At 38.6% G+C, this 19,804-nt stretch overlaps 2 protein-coding genes across 3 annotated transcripts in view; one reads left to right on the top strand and one right to left on the bottom strand.

The window, feature by feature from the left end:
- The first annotated feature begins 1,402 nt into the window (after positions 1-1,402).
- On the top strand, positions 1,403-8,286 carry UCP1 (uncoupling protein 1). The gene is given in 8 exon segments (XM_059923927.1): positions 1,403-1,528; positions 2,197-2,399; positions 4,255-4,445; positions 4,546-4,639; positions 5,748-5,890; positions 5,893-5,932; positions 8,174-8,218; positions 8,220-8,286. Coding segments are annotated over 8 exon segments (909 nt in total).
- A 3,526-nt stretch (positions 8,287-11,812) lies between these two features.
- Positions 11,813-19,804, bottom strand: part of ELMOD2 (ELMO domain containing 2) — a 28,442-nt gene continuing 20,450 nt past the window's right edge. For both annotated transcript variants that reach the window (XM_059922520.1, XM_059922519.1), the window contains one exon: positions 11,813-15,379. In XM_059922520.1, coding sequence (XP_059778503.1) covers positions 15,234-15,379 — 146 coding nt within the window. In that variant the 3' untranslated portion in view covers positions 11,813-15,233. The remainder of the gene's footprint in view (positions 15,380-19,804) is intronic.

Below are 19,804 nucleotides of genomic sequence, written 5' to 3'. Positions count from 1 at the left end.
ATGTAAAGTGTGGACCCTCCTTTATCACACTCATATTGCTGACTCTCAAATACCTCCCAGCTCTGATTTCTCACTCTCTTTGTATGTTGTATACAGTTTCCTGCCGTAGCTCTCAACTGTGAGAAATACCCTTCTCTTCAAATAATTCCACGACTTTTAAAAGCTGATCTTGTTTCCTTTCCCCTAAATTCACCTCCCCTTACCAACTGCCTCATGACAATCAGCTGGCACCATCACTGAGCCTACTACCCATGTTCTTAATCATCTCCAAAAAACCTTTGACTTCATACCCAGTCATTCATAAAGCTGTATTGTCTACCAGATGACATGTGACATTTACGTGAGGACACGTTACAATCTGTAAAATAGTACACAGGCATGAGGTGATAACATGCGTTCACGTTCAGATGACTTGACCAGGGTCACAGAGAAGGTAAGAGCTGCACCTCGAGCCAAGCGACCTGCCATTGCCCTTTCCACTGCACTCCACTAAGCATGAAAGTAAAAGGAGCCAGTGATATCTCACTTTATATAGTGCTTTAGCAATTTACTACCGATTTGCTTTCTAGTATGTCTATTATCTCATTTGACATCCTCCTACAAAAAGTGTTCAAATGAAACACTTCAAAAGTTCAGAGTCTTCTTGGTTTCTGCCTGGGATTTTTTCGAGGCTGCATTTGGTGGTTGGAAAGGAGTCGAGAGGATGAGAAGTTAAAAAGAGAGGAAAGGGACGCCAAGCAAAGAAGGTACCTGCAAGGCTCCTGGGGAGTCAGAGGAATAAGGGGAGCCTCACTCTTGCCTTGGAGAGCTCCGGCTGGGCGGGACTTTCTACCAGGATCACTGAGATGGCACTTGTTTCGGGACCCGCCCCCCCTCACCCCCCGCAAGCCCGCCCTAGGCGCGCACCTGAAGACGCCAGAGGCCTGGGGAGATGCGCGCCAGCTGAGCGCGGGTGGGGCGCGGTTGTGCGCCCTTCCCTACGCGTCCAGGGCAGGGCTCAGACGGCCAGGTGCGCGGCCAGGACTTTTGGGGCGGAGGGCGGCTCCCCAGGGGCCGAGCCAGGATGGGGCGGTGGGAGGGACCTGGTTCCCCAGGGCGCACCCCTGCCAGTGCCAGGAGACCTGGAGCGGCTCAGCCCCCGATCGCCGGCGACGTCAAGTCACCCGCAGAGGGCAGAGGGCACCGCGTGGCCGGCCCAGGCGCGGGGGGAGGGCAGGCAGACGCCGCCGATTGGATTCCGCCCCCCCGCCCGCGGCAGCCCACTGCCCCCATCGCCCGGACGTCGGAGAGGGCGGGTTTGCTGCCCGGGCGGCGCAGGAGCGAGGAGCCAGGGAGAGCTTCCACCTTCGGGGCCGGGGCCCTGCTCCCCTTGCACCGGCGCCTGGCTCCGCGCTGAGTCAGGATGCTGGGACTCACAGCCTCAGACGCGCCCCCGACCATGGCGGTCACGATCTTCTCGGCTGGAGTGGCGGCCGGCGTGGCGGATGTGATCACCTTCCCGCTGGACACGGCCAAAGTCCGGCTACAGGTAGGGAGCGCGATGGGGAAGGGGAGGTGTCTGGGGCAGAGAAGGGACCCCCTATTGGGTGCGCCCCTTTGATTCCGGCTTTGGTTTAACCATTCTTTCTCACTTTAGGTAGAGCAGGTGGCCACGTTAGAAAAGTTTGACCTGTCACAGGACGGATGCTTTAGGGTAGGAAACTGGAACTTTTCCGGGATTAACTAAAGAAGCAGGGGGGTCATGGAGGCTGAACTGACCAGGACTATTGCCAAACCCTGCCGTAGTTAGGGAGCACTCGGTGTTCTAAGAGCTAAGAATATCAGCTTCTCCCGAGTTTCCAAGCCGGGCTCTTTCTCCTTGCTCCTCTGCTTACACAGGCGCCTCTTCCCGTCCTACTGCCTTAGGGGTTCTGAAGAGTTCATGAGGGTGGGACAGTGGGGTGGGGGTGCAGGGGAATGTTCAAAGTAGGCATAGCAGCCAGATTCTCTCCCCTCCCCCTTTCTGTACATAGATAGATAGATAAGGAGGGATGTTGCTGAGAAGGGAAAAGGAATTGAAAATAGAACACGATGCAAAAAAAATCTTGGCTTAAGATTTCTCCATAGCCTGATGCCAATCTTTGTTTTTTCCTCACTAGGTAGGACTCCCCTACTCAATTTTTACTTCCCTCTGACCTGTACCTTTCTCATTTCCAGATCCAATGCGAATGCCAGACCTCCAGTGCTGTTAGGTATAAAAGTGTCCTGGGAACAATCACCACTCTGGCAAAAACAAGAGGGCCAATGAAACTCTACAGTGGGCTGCCAGCTGGCCTCCAGAGACAAATAAGCTTTTCCTCTCTTAGGATCAGCCTCTATGAAAGCATCCAGGAGTTCTTCACCACAGGGAAAGAAAGTAAGTAGGGAGCGTTCCTGGGAGGGGAAGAAGCCAGAGAGACATGTCCTGGGCCCAGCTCTGGCCAAAAAAAGGTTACACACAGGGTGGTGGTCTTCATAACACATTGGCAAGCAAACATCAAGGTGTGAACACACGGGGCAGAGAGGGAAGACATGTTGGTGAGGAGGAAGAGGTGAAGCCAGAAAGGCAGGAAAGGGCCAGATCACAAGAGACCTTGCAGGCCATGCTAAGGAGCTTGCATTTTATCTTTAAAGTGATGGGAAGTCATTGAAAAATGATAAGCAAGGGAGTAACACAAACAATTTATATTTTCAAAAGATCACTTTGGCAGCAGTATAAAAGATATATAGAAAAAGGGGAAGAAAGGGGTAAATTAGAAAGTAAGAAATAATAGGGGTATGATAAAGCAACAGTCAATCAGAAGAGAGGTCAATCAGAAAGATTTTGGAAGTGTAATTGACAACTTGGTGGAAAACTGGAAGTAAGGTGCAAAGGAAAGGAGGGAATGTAAGATGACTTCCAAGTTTCCAGCTAAAGATACCATTCATTGAAGGAGGGAATATAGAAACCGCCTTAAGGGGGAAGGTAAGAAATTCAGGTTAGGATGTGTCGACAGGTAATGGCCAGTCTGCACAAGAGCTTAGGAGAAACACCTGGGTTACATTTCACAGAGTCACGGGAGAAAGTATCAGTAGGGCCAAACAGAGCAGAGAGATCTAGTGTGGGAAGGAGTGATCAATGTACCTAACAATAGAAGCTCATGGGTTTCCTTGGCAAAACCATCATGAGCAGAGTAGTGGAGGTGGCAGCTAGATTGCAGAGGACTGAGAAGATGGGCCGTAAGCGAAGACAAAGAATATGGCCTTGCTCCCAAGGAGCTTGATGGGGAAATGAAAAAGGGTTAGGAGCATAGGATGAGTGCATTAAAATAAGATTATAAATGTGGGCCAAAAGTGAAGGGAATTGTAATCATATGATCTTGCCACTTAAAAGATGGTTATTAGTAAATGCTCAGCTCCTAGCCAAGCATAATGAAAAAGGAGTACAACCATACAGTAATGAAAAGAATTGCTATATTTTCCATATGCAAGACACTGGGTTAAGTGCTGTATTGATATTATTTTAACTCACACAATGACTCTTTGAGGTAGATACTATTACCTCTATACAGATTAGGAAACAGAATTAGAGACTGAGAAAGTCCTTGATGAATAAATGTGATTGATGCATACTTTATATTTAATTATAGGAATAGGCATGAGGCTCTAAGACTATTTGTAGTTTTATTAAATGATATCTGTCTTGAGTAACCTAATTTTTCAAAATGTCCAATTAAAAATCACTTTATCAGCTTCTTTCTTCTTATCTTTGTCCCTTTTGTAGTCTGTTGTAGTCTGACACCACTTGATGTCCCAAACTGGGGCAGTTTGTCCACTGGGCTTTTCCTAAGATCCCTAAGTCCAATAATTAACATTCTCATTGATGGAAGGAAGACTAAGCATCACTGGTGACTGGTCCCCCCATCCAGTTGGGAAATACTGAAAAATAGAACTAAATATAGGAAAGAACTAAGCAAGATATAGGAAGGAACTAAGCTACTGTTTAAATAGGCATTGTGTTCTTTTTCCTTGAAATTTTTAAAAAATTTCAGTCAACTTTGAAGTCTTCTAGCCCTACTATGCTTTAGTACATACTAGTACATGATCAACACATGCACAAGCATTAGGGAAGTACAAAAGATATAATGACACAATAGTATTAACCACTAAAAATTAAAAAGACATATAGATGCATTCTGGATCTTGTTTTCTTTCTTTCTTGACACATCTTTTTTTTCTCTGGATGACAACGGCTAGTTTAGGAAGCAGGGTCTCAGCGGGCCTAACGACTGGCGGCGTGGCCGTGTTCATTGGGCAACCCACAGAGGTAGTGAAGGTCAGACTTCAAGCGCCAAGCCATCTACATGGTCCCAAACCTCGCTACACTGGGACTTACAATGCTTACAGAATTATAGCAACAACAGAAAGCTTGACGGGGCTTTGGAAAGGTAACTCACTTCAAGATGGATTTAGTCATCATTAAAACATATATATCCAATTAGCACCTTATCATATAATGGAGCTATTCAATACTTTCTTTTCCTCCAGGTTGTACTCCGAATCTGACAAGAATTGTCATCATCAGCTGTACAGAGCTAGTAACGTATGACCTAATGAAGGAGGCCCTTGTGAAAAACAATTAACAGGTAACTTTCTTTTTTACATGGCAGGTCTGCACATTTATAATTTCATCTTGGAGTTTCTCCAGCCATAGTATACTGAATCCCTTAATTGTAATAATTTTCTCTCTAAAAAAAATAAGCACTTTTGAACAATAGATATACTATAACCAAAACCCTAAGTTTTAGAAGTTTTGTTGCAACGTTTTTTTTTTTTTTTGCAACAAAACTAAGATGCAACTGTATTCTTACATCGGCATTATTCTTATTTAATACTAATATATGGACTTCTGTTAGCATCTTATTCTTATAAAGCAGAATTCAGGAAGTGAGGCATCCTCCACTATATCCAGATGAGCTAGTGAAATAAGGAGCTTCTTGGTGGTTTCATCCAAAAAGTAGAACCACTGGATAGGTTCCTAAAAATTTTATTCTAACAGGTTCTGGAGACATTGAAATCCTCCTTGGACAATGACTTTAATTCAATAAAAAAGTACTAGATGCCTATATAGCAGGCATTATGCCATACCTTAAGGACACAGAGAAAGGTGGCAGGTTATTTTCCTAAAGCACTTACAATCCACTATGCCATGTACTATTTGCCAACTTTTTCTAATGTAAGTATAACCTTCCTTACTGTATTTTATTTATTTATTTATTTATTTATTTATTTATTTATTTTTAATGCTCTCTCTTTTTAAAAAATTAATTAATTTATTAATTTATTTATTTATTTTTGGCTGTGTTGGGTCTTCGTTGCTGTGCGTAGGCTTTCTCTAGTTGCAGCGATCGGGGGCCATTCTTCATTGCGATGTGCGGGCTTCTCACTGCGGTGGCTTCTCTTGTTGCGGAGCACGGGCTCTAGGCACGCAGGCTTCAGTAGTCGTGGCATGTGGGCTCAGTTGTTGTGGCTCGTGGGCTTAGTTGCTCCGTGGCATGTGGGATCTTCCTGGACCAGGGCTTGAACCTGTGTCCCCTGCCTTGGCAGGCGGATCTTAATCACTGCACCACCAGGGAAGTCCACTGTTTTTTATTTATTTATAAGAAATCCACATTGACCTCCTGCTATCAACAGGTTTACAAGGATCTGATAGATAACTAAAAGTCTGGGGTTGACCTGTCTCACTGACCCATTTCAGATGATGTGCCCTGTCACTTTGTGTCCGCTGTTATCACTGGATTTTGCACAACGGTTCTGTCCTCTCTAGTGGATGTGGTGAAAACCAGATTTGTTAACTGTCTACCAGGACAGTACACAAGTGTGTCCGACTGCGCAACGTTGATGCTAAGGAAGGACCATCGGCTTTTTTCAAAGGGTAGGATGTGGTCTTCTGTACCTGTAATGTTGTGTTCAGGGTATCTGTGTGCTGTGGAACGCTATCTCATCTAAACGACTGACAGCTGACCAGCCTTAGAATGTGCAGTATACTTCGTGTCTACTTTTCTTTGCCATAAATGTCTCCAATCCACCAATTCCACTGTGCCAGAAAATTTAAATCTGTGATAGTAAAATTTTCTCAAGCTTGATCAGAGGCTCATTCAAAACCAGCAACCTCTCCCTTGGTCTCGATCTATTGGAAATGTAGACAGTATTTTGCCTTCTCTGGGCAGAAGAACTATAAAATGGAGGGAAAGCATAATAGAGGGCTATGAGAAAGTAAGATTTGATTTTTACTATTTTAATTTAGTGGACTCCGTTTTTTAGATTGTATTAAAGCAAAACTAGAGAAAAATCATTCTCATTGATCGAGAAAAGTGATATAGAAAATGATGTAGTTTAATGATTACACTCACCTAGAAACTAGTATTGTTTCTAGTGAATCATATTTTCCCATAAAGCTATCTTTTATATTATATTATATTGTATTATAAATTACCTTCTTAAGAAAATATAGTATGAACTAATTTATGGATATACTCAATAAGGATTATACTAGTGGTAAAATAACAAGATTCCACAACCTTTAAAAGTTGTAAAGCAATGCCTCAAACCTTATGAAATAAGCATAAATGCACCATACACGTTATACAAAAGGTTCTAATTCACCATAATCTGTATTTATGACATATTAATACAAATGGAATATATTGTAAAATTAATTTAACATAGATATATCAGTTATCAACCAGTAAATATTTAACAATTTTACTTTTTTCAAATTTAAAACCTTTTGGGGGGATACATGCTACAACAAGGATGAACCCTGAAAACATTATGCTAAATAAAATGAGCCAGCTACAGAAGGACAAATATTGTATGACTCTACTTATATGAGGTATCTATAGTAGTCAGAATCATAGAAACAGAAAGTGTAATGGTGGTTACCAAGGGCTGAGGGGAGGGGGGAGTGGGGAGTTATTTTTTAATAGGTACAGAGATTCAGTTTGGGATGACCAAAGCTTCTGGAGATGGAGGGTGGTGATGATTGCTCACAATGAGAACATATTTAATGCTACTGAATTATACTATTTAAACAAATATATAAACATATACATATATATGGCTAAAATGATAAATTGATGTATATTTTACCACAATAAAAACATACAACACACACATATCCAGGAGTCAGGAGAAATATGTTAAGAGACCCCACAAAATATCTGAGGGTGACTTTTATAGGCCAGATCTCTAAAATATCTATCCAAGGCAGATTTAACTATGACATCTTTTTCTCTGGGAACATTTCATTGCTGCAGATAGGCATTCAAAAATCAATTATTTGGGGGCTTCCCTGGTGGCTCAGTGGTTGAGAGTCTGCCTGCCAATGCAGGGGACACGGGTTCAAGCCCTGGTCTGAGAAGATCCCACATGCCGCGGAGCAACTAGGCCCGTGAGCCACAACTGCTGAGCCTGCGCGTCTGGAGCCTGTGCTCCGCAACAAGAGAGGCCGCGATAGTGAGAGGCCCGCCCACCGCCATGAAGAGTGGCCCCCGCTTGCCGCAACTAGAGAAAGCCCTCGCACAGAAACATAGACCCAACACAGCTATAAATAAATTAATTAATTTAAAAAAAATCAGTTATTTGGTCTGCACAGTTTGGCAGAATTCTTAAAAAATAACAAGAGCAACAGCAACAGCAAAATGCAATTAGATCCTTGACAATCCCTCTTAGGACAAGAATTGCCAAGATCTAGACAGCACTCATTTCTTGACCCTGGAAAATGGTCTAATTACTCATCACTTTGCTTCCTCCACTTACTTCCTCTTTTAAACTATTAGTTTTAACTATTAGTTTCCTACTTCCCATTCAGAAAGCAAAGCAAAACAAAAGTTCCTCTCCCTTCAAAAAAAGAAAAGATGATAAGGAGGAGACAAGCTTCGGTTTGGTTTGGTGGGATCATATTTGTATAGGTGTGATCATTTGGGTTTTGTTGTTTTGAAGGATAGCGCAGCTGGATGAAACTTTAGGCAGAGGAGGGAAAGATGAAGACTAGGTACTTTCAAGCATCTGCATTTGAGGAGAGTGGCACCATGAGAAGCATAAACTTGCCTGTGCTATAATAGCTTTAAGAATTTCGAGCAAACTAACAGAATGGTGACATGCATTCTTCTAGATTTGTACCTTCCTTCTTGTGACTGGGATCCTGGAACATCATCGTGTGTGTGCTTTGAACAGCTGAAGCGAGAATTGATGAAGTCGAGGCAGACCATGGACCGTGCTACCTAATCATCTTCAGGGAAAGGATGGAACAGACCAGTGGGAATCTTTGCTAACTGAATAATTTTAAAAAAGCAAACAAACCTATTCACTTTATTTCACACTAAAAAGATAAGAAACTCCGGACTATTTTTTTCAAAGGAAAACTAATACCTATTTCTTGTGACTTTTATTCTCAGTGTTTTAAGGAAGGGAAAGCAAAACATTCAGTATACACCCTGGCAAATGTAATGTCCAGATAAGTTACTACATTTGATTGACCATTTAATGGGAGAGGGAGTTGTTTATGATTGAGTATGAAGATCTTTAACAGGTTTTAATTATTAATTCAAACTGATGGAAAAGGAAAACTGAGTGAAATGCACTTTATAAATACTTAAAAATGAAGTTATCAAAGAAAATACTGTTTCCTTTTTATTTATTAACCCAGTTGTCAGTTAATACATTCAGTAAAGAATTGCTAATAGCTTTTAAAGTTTGCCTTTTTGGATCTATATCTAATGTAAGAGTTGAAGTTCGCCTAGATTACAACATTGCCCAAATAGCAAGGGGAGGTCTTTAGAATCAATAAACTCACTTTAAATAGTATTAGTAGAGATTTTTAATTTTTAGAGTCCATATTTTATGGCATCTATAACAACTTCTAAGATACAATATTCATTTGGGCATTGTTAGAATCGTAGTATCTATTCTAGAATCACAGAATTTTAGAGCTAGAAGGTACCTCTGGTAAGACAGAGGAACAAACTGAGATGAAAATTAATCTTCACAGCATCTTTCTAGCAAAGCCAGATTCATCATTCACATCCGTAGTAACTTTTGTCATGTCTACAAACTGAGTGCAGAAGAGATAGGGAAAGAATAAACAAGGACTTAAAAGAAGTGTCAAGACAAGGCTCAGCCTTGTCTTAAGCCAAAAACAAGGAGTGGCCGCAAAAGGGCCAACAAGCCCACAGGCATCAAAATCAGCTCCACATTACATTTACTGTTGTGTTTCTCCCCCCGTTGACTTCTGAGGTTTCCCTCCTGCTTATTTCCCCCCAGTTGTTAACTGTAAAGTGTCTTGTAGCAGATGCCCTAATCTCCAGCACGGCTCACTCGGCTCTGACCACTTTAGTGATGCTGGCCTGACTTCCTATCGTCATGTCAGCACCTGTACTTCTTAGGGTCTTCTTCTGGCCACCAGAGACATATCTGCCCACCTGTGCATGGCACACTAGAAGAACAGGGAAAATAACACACCCCCGAGAGCAGCCCTGGACCAATAACTGATGGGAGTTGGCAGTGAATATCTCAGGCCCCTCATCGTCAGGTGGAATACCTCTGAGCGGTCAAAATCCAGTTACACACAGAGCTATTTTGCTTACCTCTAAAACCATTTATGGGATGACTTCAAGTCCCTCTCTCTGTTCCCCACTCTCTGACCCATATTTCCTGGGATCACTTCCTGAATGAATTACAAATCTTTGTCTCAAGGCCTGACTCTGGGAGAATCCAAACTAAGTCAAAGCACGACCTTAGAGTAGCATGTTTCTTTCAAGAAACATAAAACCTCACTTACTGGGATCCTGGTCGGGCAATGGGCAGTAGTGACAAGTCGCTACCAAACTTTAGTCAGGCTCCTCTGAGTTTTTTCTACTAGGTCCTGTTCTTGGGCATTTCCTCAAGAGCCCAGTTTTAGCCAGAATCCTGCTAAATTGGTTTAGCCAGAATCCCTCACCCTCAACATGTGACCACTATTGACACCAAATTCCTCATACCTGCCCTTAATACCCAACCACCAATTCTTTTAGATGTTCTATGTGCACTCATATCATTTATAGGCAATAACTTTTCTTTCCATCCACTTGTTTTCCTGCAGTAGGTGGGACCTCTAGCACAGTTTTGAATTTATTTGCTGTAACAACTTGAATGATTTGCTCCTTATCCCTTCTTAATAGAGTACATTTCCCCGCTCTATTGATGTTGGACTTGACCATGTGACCTGCCACAACTAAGGGAATGCTAGTATACATGATGTGAGCAAAGGCTTGAATGTGTTTGAGCAATTGGGTTTATTCTTGTGTTTCTGCCACACCATGAAAAGAGCATGCCTCAGGTAGCCCACTGACCTCAGATGAATTAGTCACACGGAGCTGACCGGAACTGAAACCATGGCCCCAATTTAAGGCCAGCTGAATCCAGCTGAGATTAACAAAACTGCTTGGCTAGCCTACCCATGTGTGAGGAGGAAATGTTTTTTTGTATGCCACTGAGATTTTTTTTGTGGCTAGTTGTTGTACGTTGTTATTGTGGCAATAACTAACCGATACAAGTGGTGACAGAGGACATCCCTTCTTAATTCTGATCCCAATGTTTTACAATTAAGTATACTTGCTATAGTTTATTTTATAAAGATGCATTTTATAAAATTAAGGTAATCCCTTTCTATTTCTCATTTGGTAAACGTTTTTAACATGAATGGATGTTGAATTTTTATCAAATGCTTTTTCTACATCTATTAAGATCATCACATGATAGTCTGATGAATTGCAGAGTGTACACTTTAAATTATCTGGATGAGTTTGTGAAAACTAACATTATTTTATTTTTAATGTGTTAACTCACTGGTGAAAGCCATATAAAACTGCAGGTTTTTTAGTGGAAAGGTTTTTAGCTGCTGAATCCATTTAATAGCTCTAGGATTTTTGCTTCCCTATTTCTTCTTGGATAGTTTTGTTTTGGTAAGTTGTATATTTCTAGAAATTGTTATATTTCATCTAATTTTCATAATTTTGACAAGGTTACTCAATATATTTTCTTTTCAGTATCTGTAGGATCTGTAGTGATGTTTCATATTTCATTCTTGACAGCATTATTTGCTTTCTTTTTTATTGTTTATTTGCCTCACCAAGGTTTATCAATATTGTTCTTTTCAAACATTTTATTTTTGTTGATCCTATCGTATGCATGTTTTCTTTTCTATGCATCTAAGCTCTTGTCTTTAATATTTCCTTCTCTATTTTCTTTACGTTTGTTTTGTACTTCTTCATCAAACTCCTTGAGATGATTGTCTTGTCTTTAATTTTTAAGCACTTCTTTTCTAATATATACATTTAAAGCTATAATTAGTACTAACTTTAATGAGCACGCGCACACACACACACACACAAACACACACAGAGGAATGATTTGCAGCTGTAAAAAAAATACGGAAGCTACGTATTAATATAAAAATAGATCTATGATACATTGTGAAGTTAAGAAAAACATATTACAGTACAGTATGAATTATTCCTATCCTTTCTAAGAACGGAGGTGGGGTGGGGATGGTAGCTTCTTTTCTGGCCTCATAATCAATTGTTCTTAGCCAATAACATCTTAAATAGGTAATTAGTGGATGAGTTAAAGTCACAAAAACAAAAAAAATTTCTGTATATTCTGATTTACTCTATAGGAACATGATTAAATAAGAAAAGTATTATTTCATGAACATAAATGACTTAAATAAGGGATAAGGAAGATGGGAAGCGAGCAAAAGTATTAACAGAAAAGCTTATAACAATTTCAACACGTTTTTATTTGCTCACAACATTCCAAACAAAATGACATCACATTTCAACTATTGCTTTTACGTAAGAAGTTAATTGCTTTATCCAAAGTAGACAAAAATCTATTTCTTTAAGTTGCCAACCAGCACTCTTTCCCCCAGGGAAAGCTACTGCTTAAATATTTTTTGAATACTTTAACAAAAACATAGACTCGCCCTATAACAGTAATGCAGTAGTTGGGTCTTACCTGCACTACATTTAACATTTTTCTTAACGAAAGCTGAAGCCAGGAAAAAAAAACAAAAACAACTCTCATGATTTTTCTCAGATTTTTACCAATTCCCTTAATCTTCATCAAAAAAAAATTACTCTGTGGAGAGGTTCATAAATATGAAATGGAAATTAAGCCTCCCCAGAAGTTGGGTAGACCATTTATCCTGAGAAAATAGCTGCTGGTCCCCAATCATTAATTCAAGAAGGATAATAAACATTATTGCCCTCCAAGCCAAATTTCTTCTCTTCTGTGCCAAGATAACATGTAATCTCTTCTGCTCTGGCAATGAGCACTCCACTTTCACACTCATCTAATGCTTCTCTCCTCAGCAAATCTTTGACCAAGTTCTATTTCACTGAATGCAAAGGGGAGAAACAGCACATAAACAATTATGAACACTGGAATAAAAATGAAGAGTACATGTATTTCGCATAGAAAAATACATACAAATCCAAGTTGCTCTTAAAATAGAAAAAAATCAGGACGGGCATTTTTAAGAAAAAGATTCTACTTTCTAAATTGTAAATGGTGCCAGTAAGACACTGATTTTTATATCTAACTATATCACCATATTTATATATAAAAAGGGGTTGGTCTAGGTTCACTGATATCCCCTGATTTCTTTCTCTCAATTCTTTAAAGATTGTCTTTCAGAACATATTTAAACTGCAACCATTGTAATTATATTTTTAGACTATTCTTATCACTGGTTCACTCTTCAATCTGGCACATACAAAAATTCATTTCAGCACTGATTCACTTTTTTGATGCTAAAACAAACAATTTTCCTGCTACTTCAATTCTATCACTACTTTGGTATTTTATTATTATAGAAACAGGTAAGATTCTAAATATGGATTTTCAGACTACCAAAAATTCTAACATACATATGTTGAAAGCAAGGAAAAGTAGGAAGGCAGAAACAATTATCATATTTTTCTTTTCATGTATGTCATTATCACATGAAAGTCAGAAGGCTCATGTTACATTCTAATTTACAACTGGTGACACTTAGCTTGGCTTTCAAACTATCAAACCTCAGAATCTGTTGGTGGCTTTTAGACCAATTTGCTATAGAATTATCTGAAATGGTTACAGATTATTTTAAGCAAAAACAGAACAACACATTATACAAACAGAGGTGGACTTAAATAATATATTATTGAACAAAATTTCTAATAACATTTTGAAAACATTACTAAAAAGTTTTTTTTTACTCCCTAGAAGGGGAAAAACTTAATTACTTGAAAAGTTTCCTCTTCCATACTTGAATCATTCTTTTATTAAGCATACAGACAAAGGTTTCAATCAGTTCAAGACCTCATCTGTTAAAAGATTAAAATAGAAAGGTAAACATTTTCTAAAACTAAAAGACTAACAATTGCTTTCCATGTAATGGTAAACACCTTGATAAAATGAACTTTAATGGTTAATACCTGATCCTTATCTCATAGAACTCTGGCTGGATGATAAAGCATAGAAAACATTTAAAGAAGTTAAGATGGTCCCAAGGTTGAGAAGTCTCCTATAAGAAACCAGTTTTAAAATTCCTATAATACTGAAAAGCGTTTCGCCACTATTATAATAAAATGAGCCCAATTTTTAAGTTTCATCTTGTTGAGAAAAGAATTTTAATGCATGCACTTTTAATGTATGTGCTAGACAACACTGCATCTGTTATTTTCCAATTGGATATTTTTTTTAACCACTCTTCTCTTTGGCAAGTTTAAAGAGAGAGGTTTGTCAATAGGCATAAACAAATACTCGAAAGTTTCAGGTCTTGCTATATCACATAAAAGCCAGTCCTTAAACACTTGATACATACCATTTTAAAGGTGTGCTAATTATCCTCATGTTTTAGATTAAATTATGTGTTTAATAGGCTGCATTACGTAGGATTTAGGGAGAATTTGGTAATCAGATGAACCTATCTTTAAACTTTTAGCTTTGCCATGAGTACAAATGTCTAAAACAGACAAAGAAGAAATCGTTCCTGTTAGAATCTCATCACTATGTAATCCTTGACAGCACTTGCTGCTCTCCTGAGATTTTCGGAGAATAAAGCTATACAAAAAGCACAGTCATCATGCTTAGGCTACTTTAGAAGCCCACAGACTGTTAACTCAAAGAACACACACGAAGTCCATACATCGTTATCTAGAAACACAGTGGAGTCAAAGCAAAGACAAGCAAGACTTAACAGCAAGTAAAATAAACCAACGATGTTTAACTGAGATGTTTAAAAGCTTTGTTTTCCTCTTGTTAAAACTCAAAGACAGCTTTATTGAAATAGCACCTGCTCTTTGAGTATAATCAAGATTTTCTTAGCAAATGCATCTCTTTTCATAAACATACATCCATAGAGAAGCTTCATGAAAGGCCCTCATACCAAGCACTAACTAAAAGTTCTTCTCTCTAACTGACAAAAAGCAAATACTGAAGATGAGAAAATGTCTTTAAGATTTAAAATTCCACTGTGATATTTCAGTGTGGTATTTAAAAACCAAAAAGCTAATCACTAATACTGTCATTCCCTCATTACCTATTACATGACATAATCAGAGAAACCGAAAAGAAGGCCATAATTCTTTGTCTTCTCTGACTTATCTATATGCTCCTTTTGCTCCTATGAGGCAACGGTATGACGTGTGATTGAAATGCAAACAAAGAAAACCATGAAGAACTAACCTCTCTGTTAATTAACCTACAAATAAAATAAGGCAAAGAAAATTAAAAAACAATCATTTCCAGACTAAAACACAAAAAATCTTAGGAGCTCTGAAAAGATACCAACTTGATAGCTACAATACATAAACATGAAAGCTGATTTTTACACATTTTAATCAATCAATTTAATAAAAATACCTGATTTGTACTTTTACACTAAATGGGTTAAGTCCCAAGTTCCAAACTGTAGTTCACGTGACTCTACAGAGGGGATCTTTGGAAGGATAAGGTACCTTTGGAGGACAGTGTATAAACAAGTGTAAACATACACTGATTGTCTACTAGCTTTCTTAAATAGAATTTCTGAAACATTTTTGTAGGAAATTATATATAAGGAGTGTAACTGATCAGATAATTTCTATTACAACTTATACATTCTGTTGTGTGGGCAAAATGTGGTAGAAATAGAAGATACTACAGGTGATTCATATTTGTAAAGTAAGTGATACATTACAATCCAGTAAGAGTCCCTTAATCTTTTCATGAAACTTCTCTCTGTACACGTTGAAATACATAATACTTTCTGGCTTTTCTTCAAACCAAAACTTGTCAAATTCATACACAAGATAACCTGCAGTTAAAAAGAAACCATAAATACAGTGCTCAATAGTGAAATCACATCCAACCGTCTCATTTTAAAAGTATATCCTAATCCATATTAGGATTCAATGATCAGAAACCATCTTAAACTACTAGAAACCTGAGGAACTTTATAAGAAATATTTTTGTATGTTCAAAATAAATATCAATTTCAATAAGATATTTAGAGTACATATACTCTTTGTCTCAAAAAAAATCAACAAAATGCCTCAAATTTAAGAGAGACTGTCAAAAGATACCTTGAGAATAGGAAAAAAAAATGTTATCCCCAGAGACCCCTGAAACAGAAAAATGAAAGTACAAGAAAATGATAAAGTATAGAAAAGCTGTTTTCTACTTGATTTATAAATCTAAGTTATTTCTGCTTTTTTCAATGAACTATCATATCAGCACCTTCCCTTTTAGAAAAGAATACATGAACTCGAAATAGGCTTAATATTTTTGTTTTTCAATATCCTTATTACAGTAGCCAAATTAACACTCAAAATGCTAAAAGTATTTCAGATAAATGTGTAAACAGACATATTTACAACAACAAAAAAGTGCGAATTTAAAACCGCTCCTAAACCCTATTTGGATTCAACCAAATGTATCTATTTAATTATTTAACAAATGCTTCTATAGCCCTCGACATGTGCTCATTCACTCTCATAGCAATCCTATGATGCAGTACTGTTATTCCCATTTTTCTGTAGAGGAAATAGAAGTGCAGAGAAGTTAAATGACTTGCCCAAATCACATAGTTTGCAGGTGGTCTCTATTATGTTGTAAATTAGACTTTGTTTCCACCAGAATCTCATTTCCCTTCCGAAAAGCTGTTCAAGAAGGGATAGAAGTGACTTATATCAGATAAATGGGGGGGATAAAGCCAGTGACTTTACATAAAAGGGTGGCTAGGCTATCATAACTGCCTAGTGTGAAATAAACGTAAATTCAATTTTAAAACATTAGTCAGGGCTTCCCTGGTGGCGCGGTGGTTGAGAGTCTGCCTGCCAATGCAGGGGACACGGGTTCGAGCCCTGGTCTGGGAAGATCCCACGTGCCGCGGAGCGACTGGGCCCGTGAGCCACAACTACTGAGCCTGCGCGTCTGGAGCCTGTGCTCCGCAACAAGAGAGGCCGCGATAGTGAGAGGCCCGCGCACCGCGATGAAGAGTGGCCCCAACTTGCCACAACTAGAGAGCCCTCGCACAGAAACGAAGACCCAACACAGCCATAAATAAATAAATTAATTAATTAAAACAAAAAACAAAAAAACATTAGTCATAAAGCAAACATTAACAGGTAAGAACCATGACATTTCAACATTGAAACAGCACTTCGTAAGAAGGTCCACTAAAGAAAGATTTCAGATTAATCCCTTCATATATGATAAAACAGATTTTTGTCAACCAGGATATGTGACAAAATCAAAGAATAAGGCCTCTTTGAGCAGACAGACACCATCTGCTTCCTGTTCCCAAAAGACAAGCTGAGAATGGTAATCTTGTAACTATTTTTAACTAATATTTTAAGTCTTTCTTTCATTCAAAATTTATTTTATATATACATTAGCACAATAGTACATCTACAGAAATTACTCATCCATATATAAACTGAGTCTGTGTCCTCCAGCACCCTACCCCCAGTATCCTGATAGGGGTGTGCAATCAAAAACTTTGGAGATTAATGTTCTAGGTAGTACGAAAAGTCAGACATCCATCTAAATTTTATAGAATACAACTTGTTTTAGTATTTCTGGATATCAGGTTTTAGCTGTTTACCATTCCTTTAAATTGCTTTCATAACCTATTCAAATGACTATATAGTCTAGAACAAACTGCTCAAGAGTAAAATACTAGAAATTTCTTGCTTCAGAGTGAGGTTGTTATAATGTAAACTGGTGTCAGAAAAAGACTGACTCAAAAAACTGAGACTGTAATGGCTAAATTGATTTAATGAGACATGAGGAAACTGCAAGATACCAAAATTCTAGGATGCTGGCAGGGCCATACATGGCATAAGACTCCTAAAGCTTGCCATGAAATGATGGAAAAGAGTTGTTTCCATAAAGCACCCCTATTGCCCTTTTGACTCTAGGAGTTTAAAACACCAGACTCAAGAGAAACACCATAAAAAATTTCTAAACTTACAATTCCCTGTATGCTTCTACCGCCCCTAACCAAAGCTGCAGGGACGCTTGAGGTTTTCCCACAGGGATTAAAAACAGGAGAACCATAGGAACAGGGATTGACTGTAAACTGGTATGAGGGATCTTACTGGGGTGACAAAAATGTTCTACAACTGGATTATGGTGATGGTTGAACAACTCAGTAAATTTACTAAAACTCATTGCATTGTACACTTAAAATAGGTGAATTTTATGGTACATAAATTATACCTCAATGAAGCTGTTACTAGTCATAACTTTTTGGTTGTAAATTTGAGGACTTATTTTTCTGGAACCACCAAACCAGTGGTCAGTGACTTCCCAGGATGACAGCGACTATGTGCTTACACGTTAGACGCACAAAAGGTGACAACGGAGCTAAGGAGCTAAACTACCACTCACTGCTTCCAGCCTTGCCCAGGGAGAACAACAACAACAGAACAGCAGGAGAGACAAGGGGGAAAGGGGAGATGGACACAGATCACAGGGAAATAAAAAATGTGAAACCTAACCTCTTTATATAGTTCTTTCTTTTAGATAGAAACTACTACCTAGGAACTGACTCGTACGAATGAATTGGGCTCAGTCCCCCAACCAAAAAAGGTAGGTATGTTTTAAAACAAAGATAAGGTTTCACATTATTTTCTAGTCAGAATACGCCCCTTTCTAGAAAAGCAAAACCTTAATTAAGACATGAAACTTTACTGGTAAAGGGTATGAAAATCAATTTTGAGGGGGAAACTTCTGTGTAAAAGATGGATGTACGTGTGTGTGTGTGTGTTTGCTTTAAATGTTTTAAGAAATTTGAAAAACATAAGCTTCATTGTTTTCCTGATAATCCACAGCTCTTATGGATATGACTGATAGAAACAAGGCAACTAAGAAGGTCCTATAACGACTTTTCCACCTCACATATTACTGTGATGCTCTTCCTGGTCAGGAGCCAATCAAGATGCTGGTGTTGAGGGCACTGGAAGCAACAGTATCCACAGATGCTCCAGTTACCCCTCTGCAGGGGAAAACAGTACTGCACAGAGGTCATTTCGTACTGCTTTCCTACCTGTCACTCTCCTGTTTTTATTTAAATATGGTAAAATGCTTGATTGGGGGGGAGGGAGTTTTTTGGTTGTTTCTTTTTATATTTGTTTTATGTTCAACAGGCAGCACTATACAAGCACCTATTTCATACAGAAAACAAATATCTGGAGGCAGTTAGCAAAGTCCCAGGAGTTTAGGCACTATGCTCAAAGTCAATGAGAGATTTAGGAAAGGAAATCAAATAAGATTGGTGGGGGGAAAAAACAGTTCCCCAGCAACAAAATGAAAGAAAATGACTAGATTTTCATTTTAAATAATTATACCTTCAATGTGCAGATTTGGAAGAGGGTCACCACTGAAAAACTAGGGAAAAGGCTATTACAGTAACGTAGTAACAAAGGACTGATGTCATGCAGTTACAATGGGATAGGAAAAAGTAGACAAGTGCAAGAGAAATTTAAGAAGTAGACAAACCTGGAATTAGGGATTAAGTAAACACAGGGGAGGTGTGGGAAAGAGAGACCTGGATGACTCCTTCAAGAATGGAGTTGAAGAAGTTATGATTTGGACACTTATTATCTAAGTAGTTTCCTATATGCTAGTTTCCTATGTCCTATCTAAAGACACAAAAAGATCAAGAAAAAATAGAGTATGAAGCCAAGCTAGAGTTGAATTCTTTGCTTCTGAGCAATATCTTCAGAAGATGGGTTCATTCAATTAAACCTTCAGGGTTCAACTACCATCACAATAAAAGTTAATGGAACAGCGGTGATATGACTGCTTTAGGAACAGTTATTAAATACCCCCAACCTAACACAAGAAAACCTGGCCTTGAAATAAAAGGGGTGTGTGTGAAAGGTTCCTTTAAATTTCCTTACAAGAGCAACCAAATGATCTGTCCTTGACTCAACAGCATTCATTAACCAGCATACAAGAAGAAAAATTCATTTTATAGTTGACTGGAAAACAAATGTCTACAGAAAAACTGTATAAATCCTACATTTGCATACATGTCAAAAATTGCCTCACTGAATTTTTTAAATCAGTTTTTTATAAACTGAAGTACAAGATACTCTCGGATACCCATCTTCCATTATCTTCCTGTTTTTGAAAGATCCTAAATAGTAAAATGACAAGTATAAGTTATATATTTGATAAAGGTATTACATATAATACTTTCCTAAGGATTAAAAAATTCTCTTAGAAATTT

This window comes from Balaenoptera ricei, chromosome 5 (genome assembly GCF_028023285.1).
Source record: "Balaenoptera ricei isolate mBalRic1 chromosome 5, mBalRic1.hap2, whole genome shotgun sequence".
In the NCBI taxonomy this organism is placed as follows: domain Eukaryota; kingdom Metazoa; phylum Chordata; class Mammalia; order Artiodactyla; family Balaenopteridae; genus Balaenoptera; species Balaenoptera ricei.
Note: the sequence above shows the minus strand (reverse complement) of the source record. Positions and strands in the feature narration are given on the sequence as shown.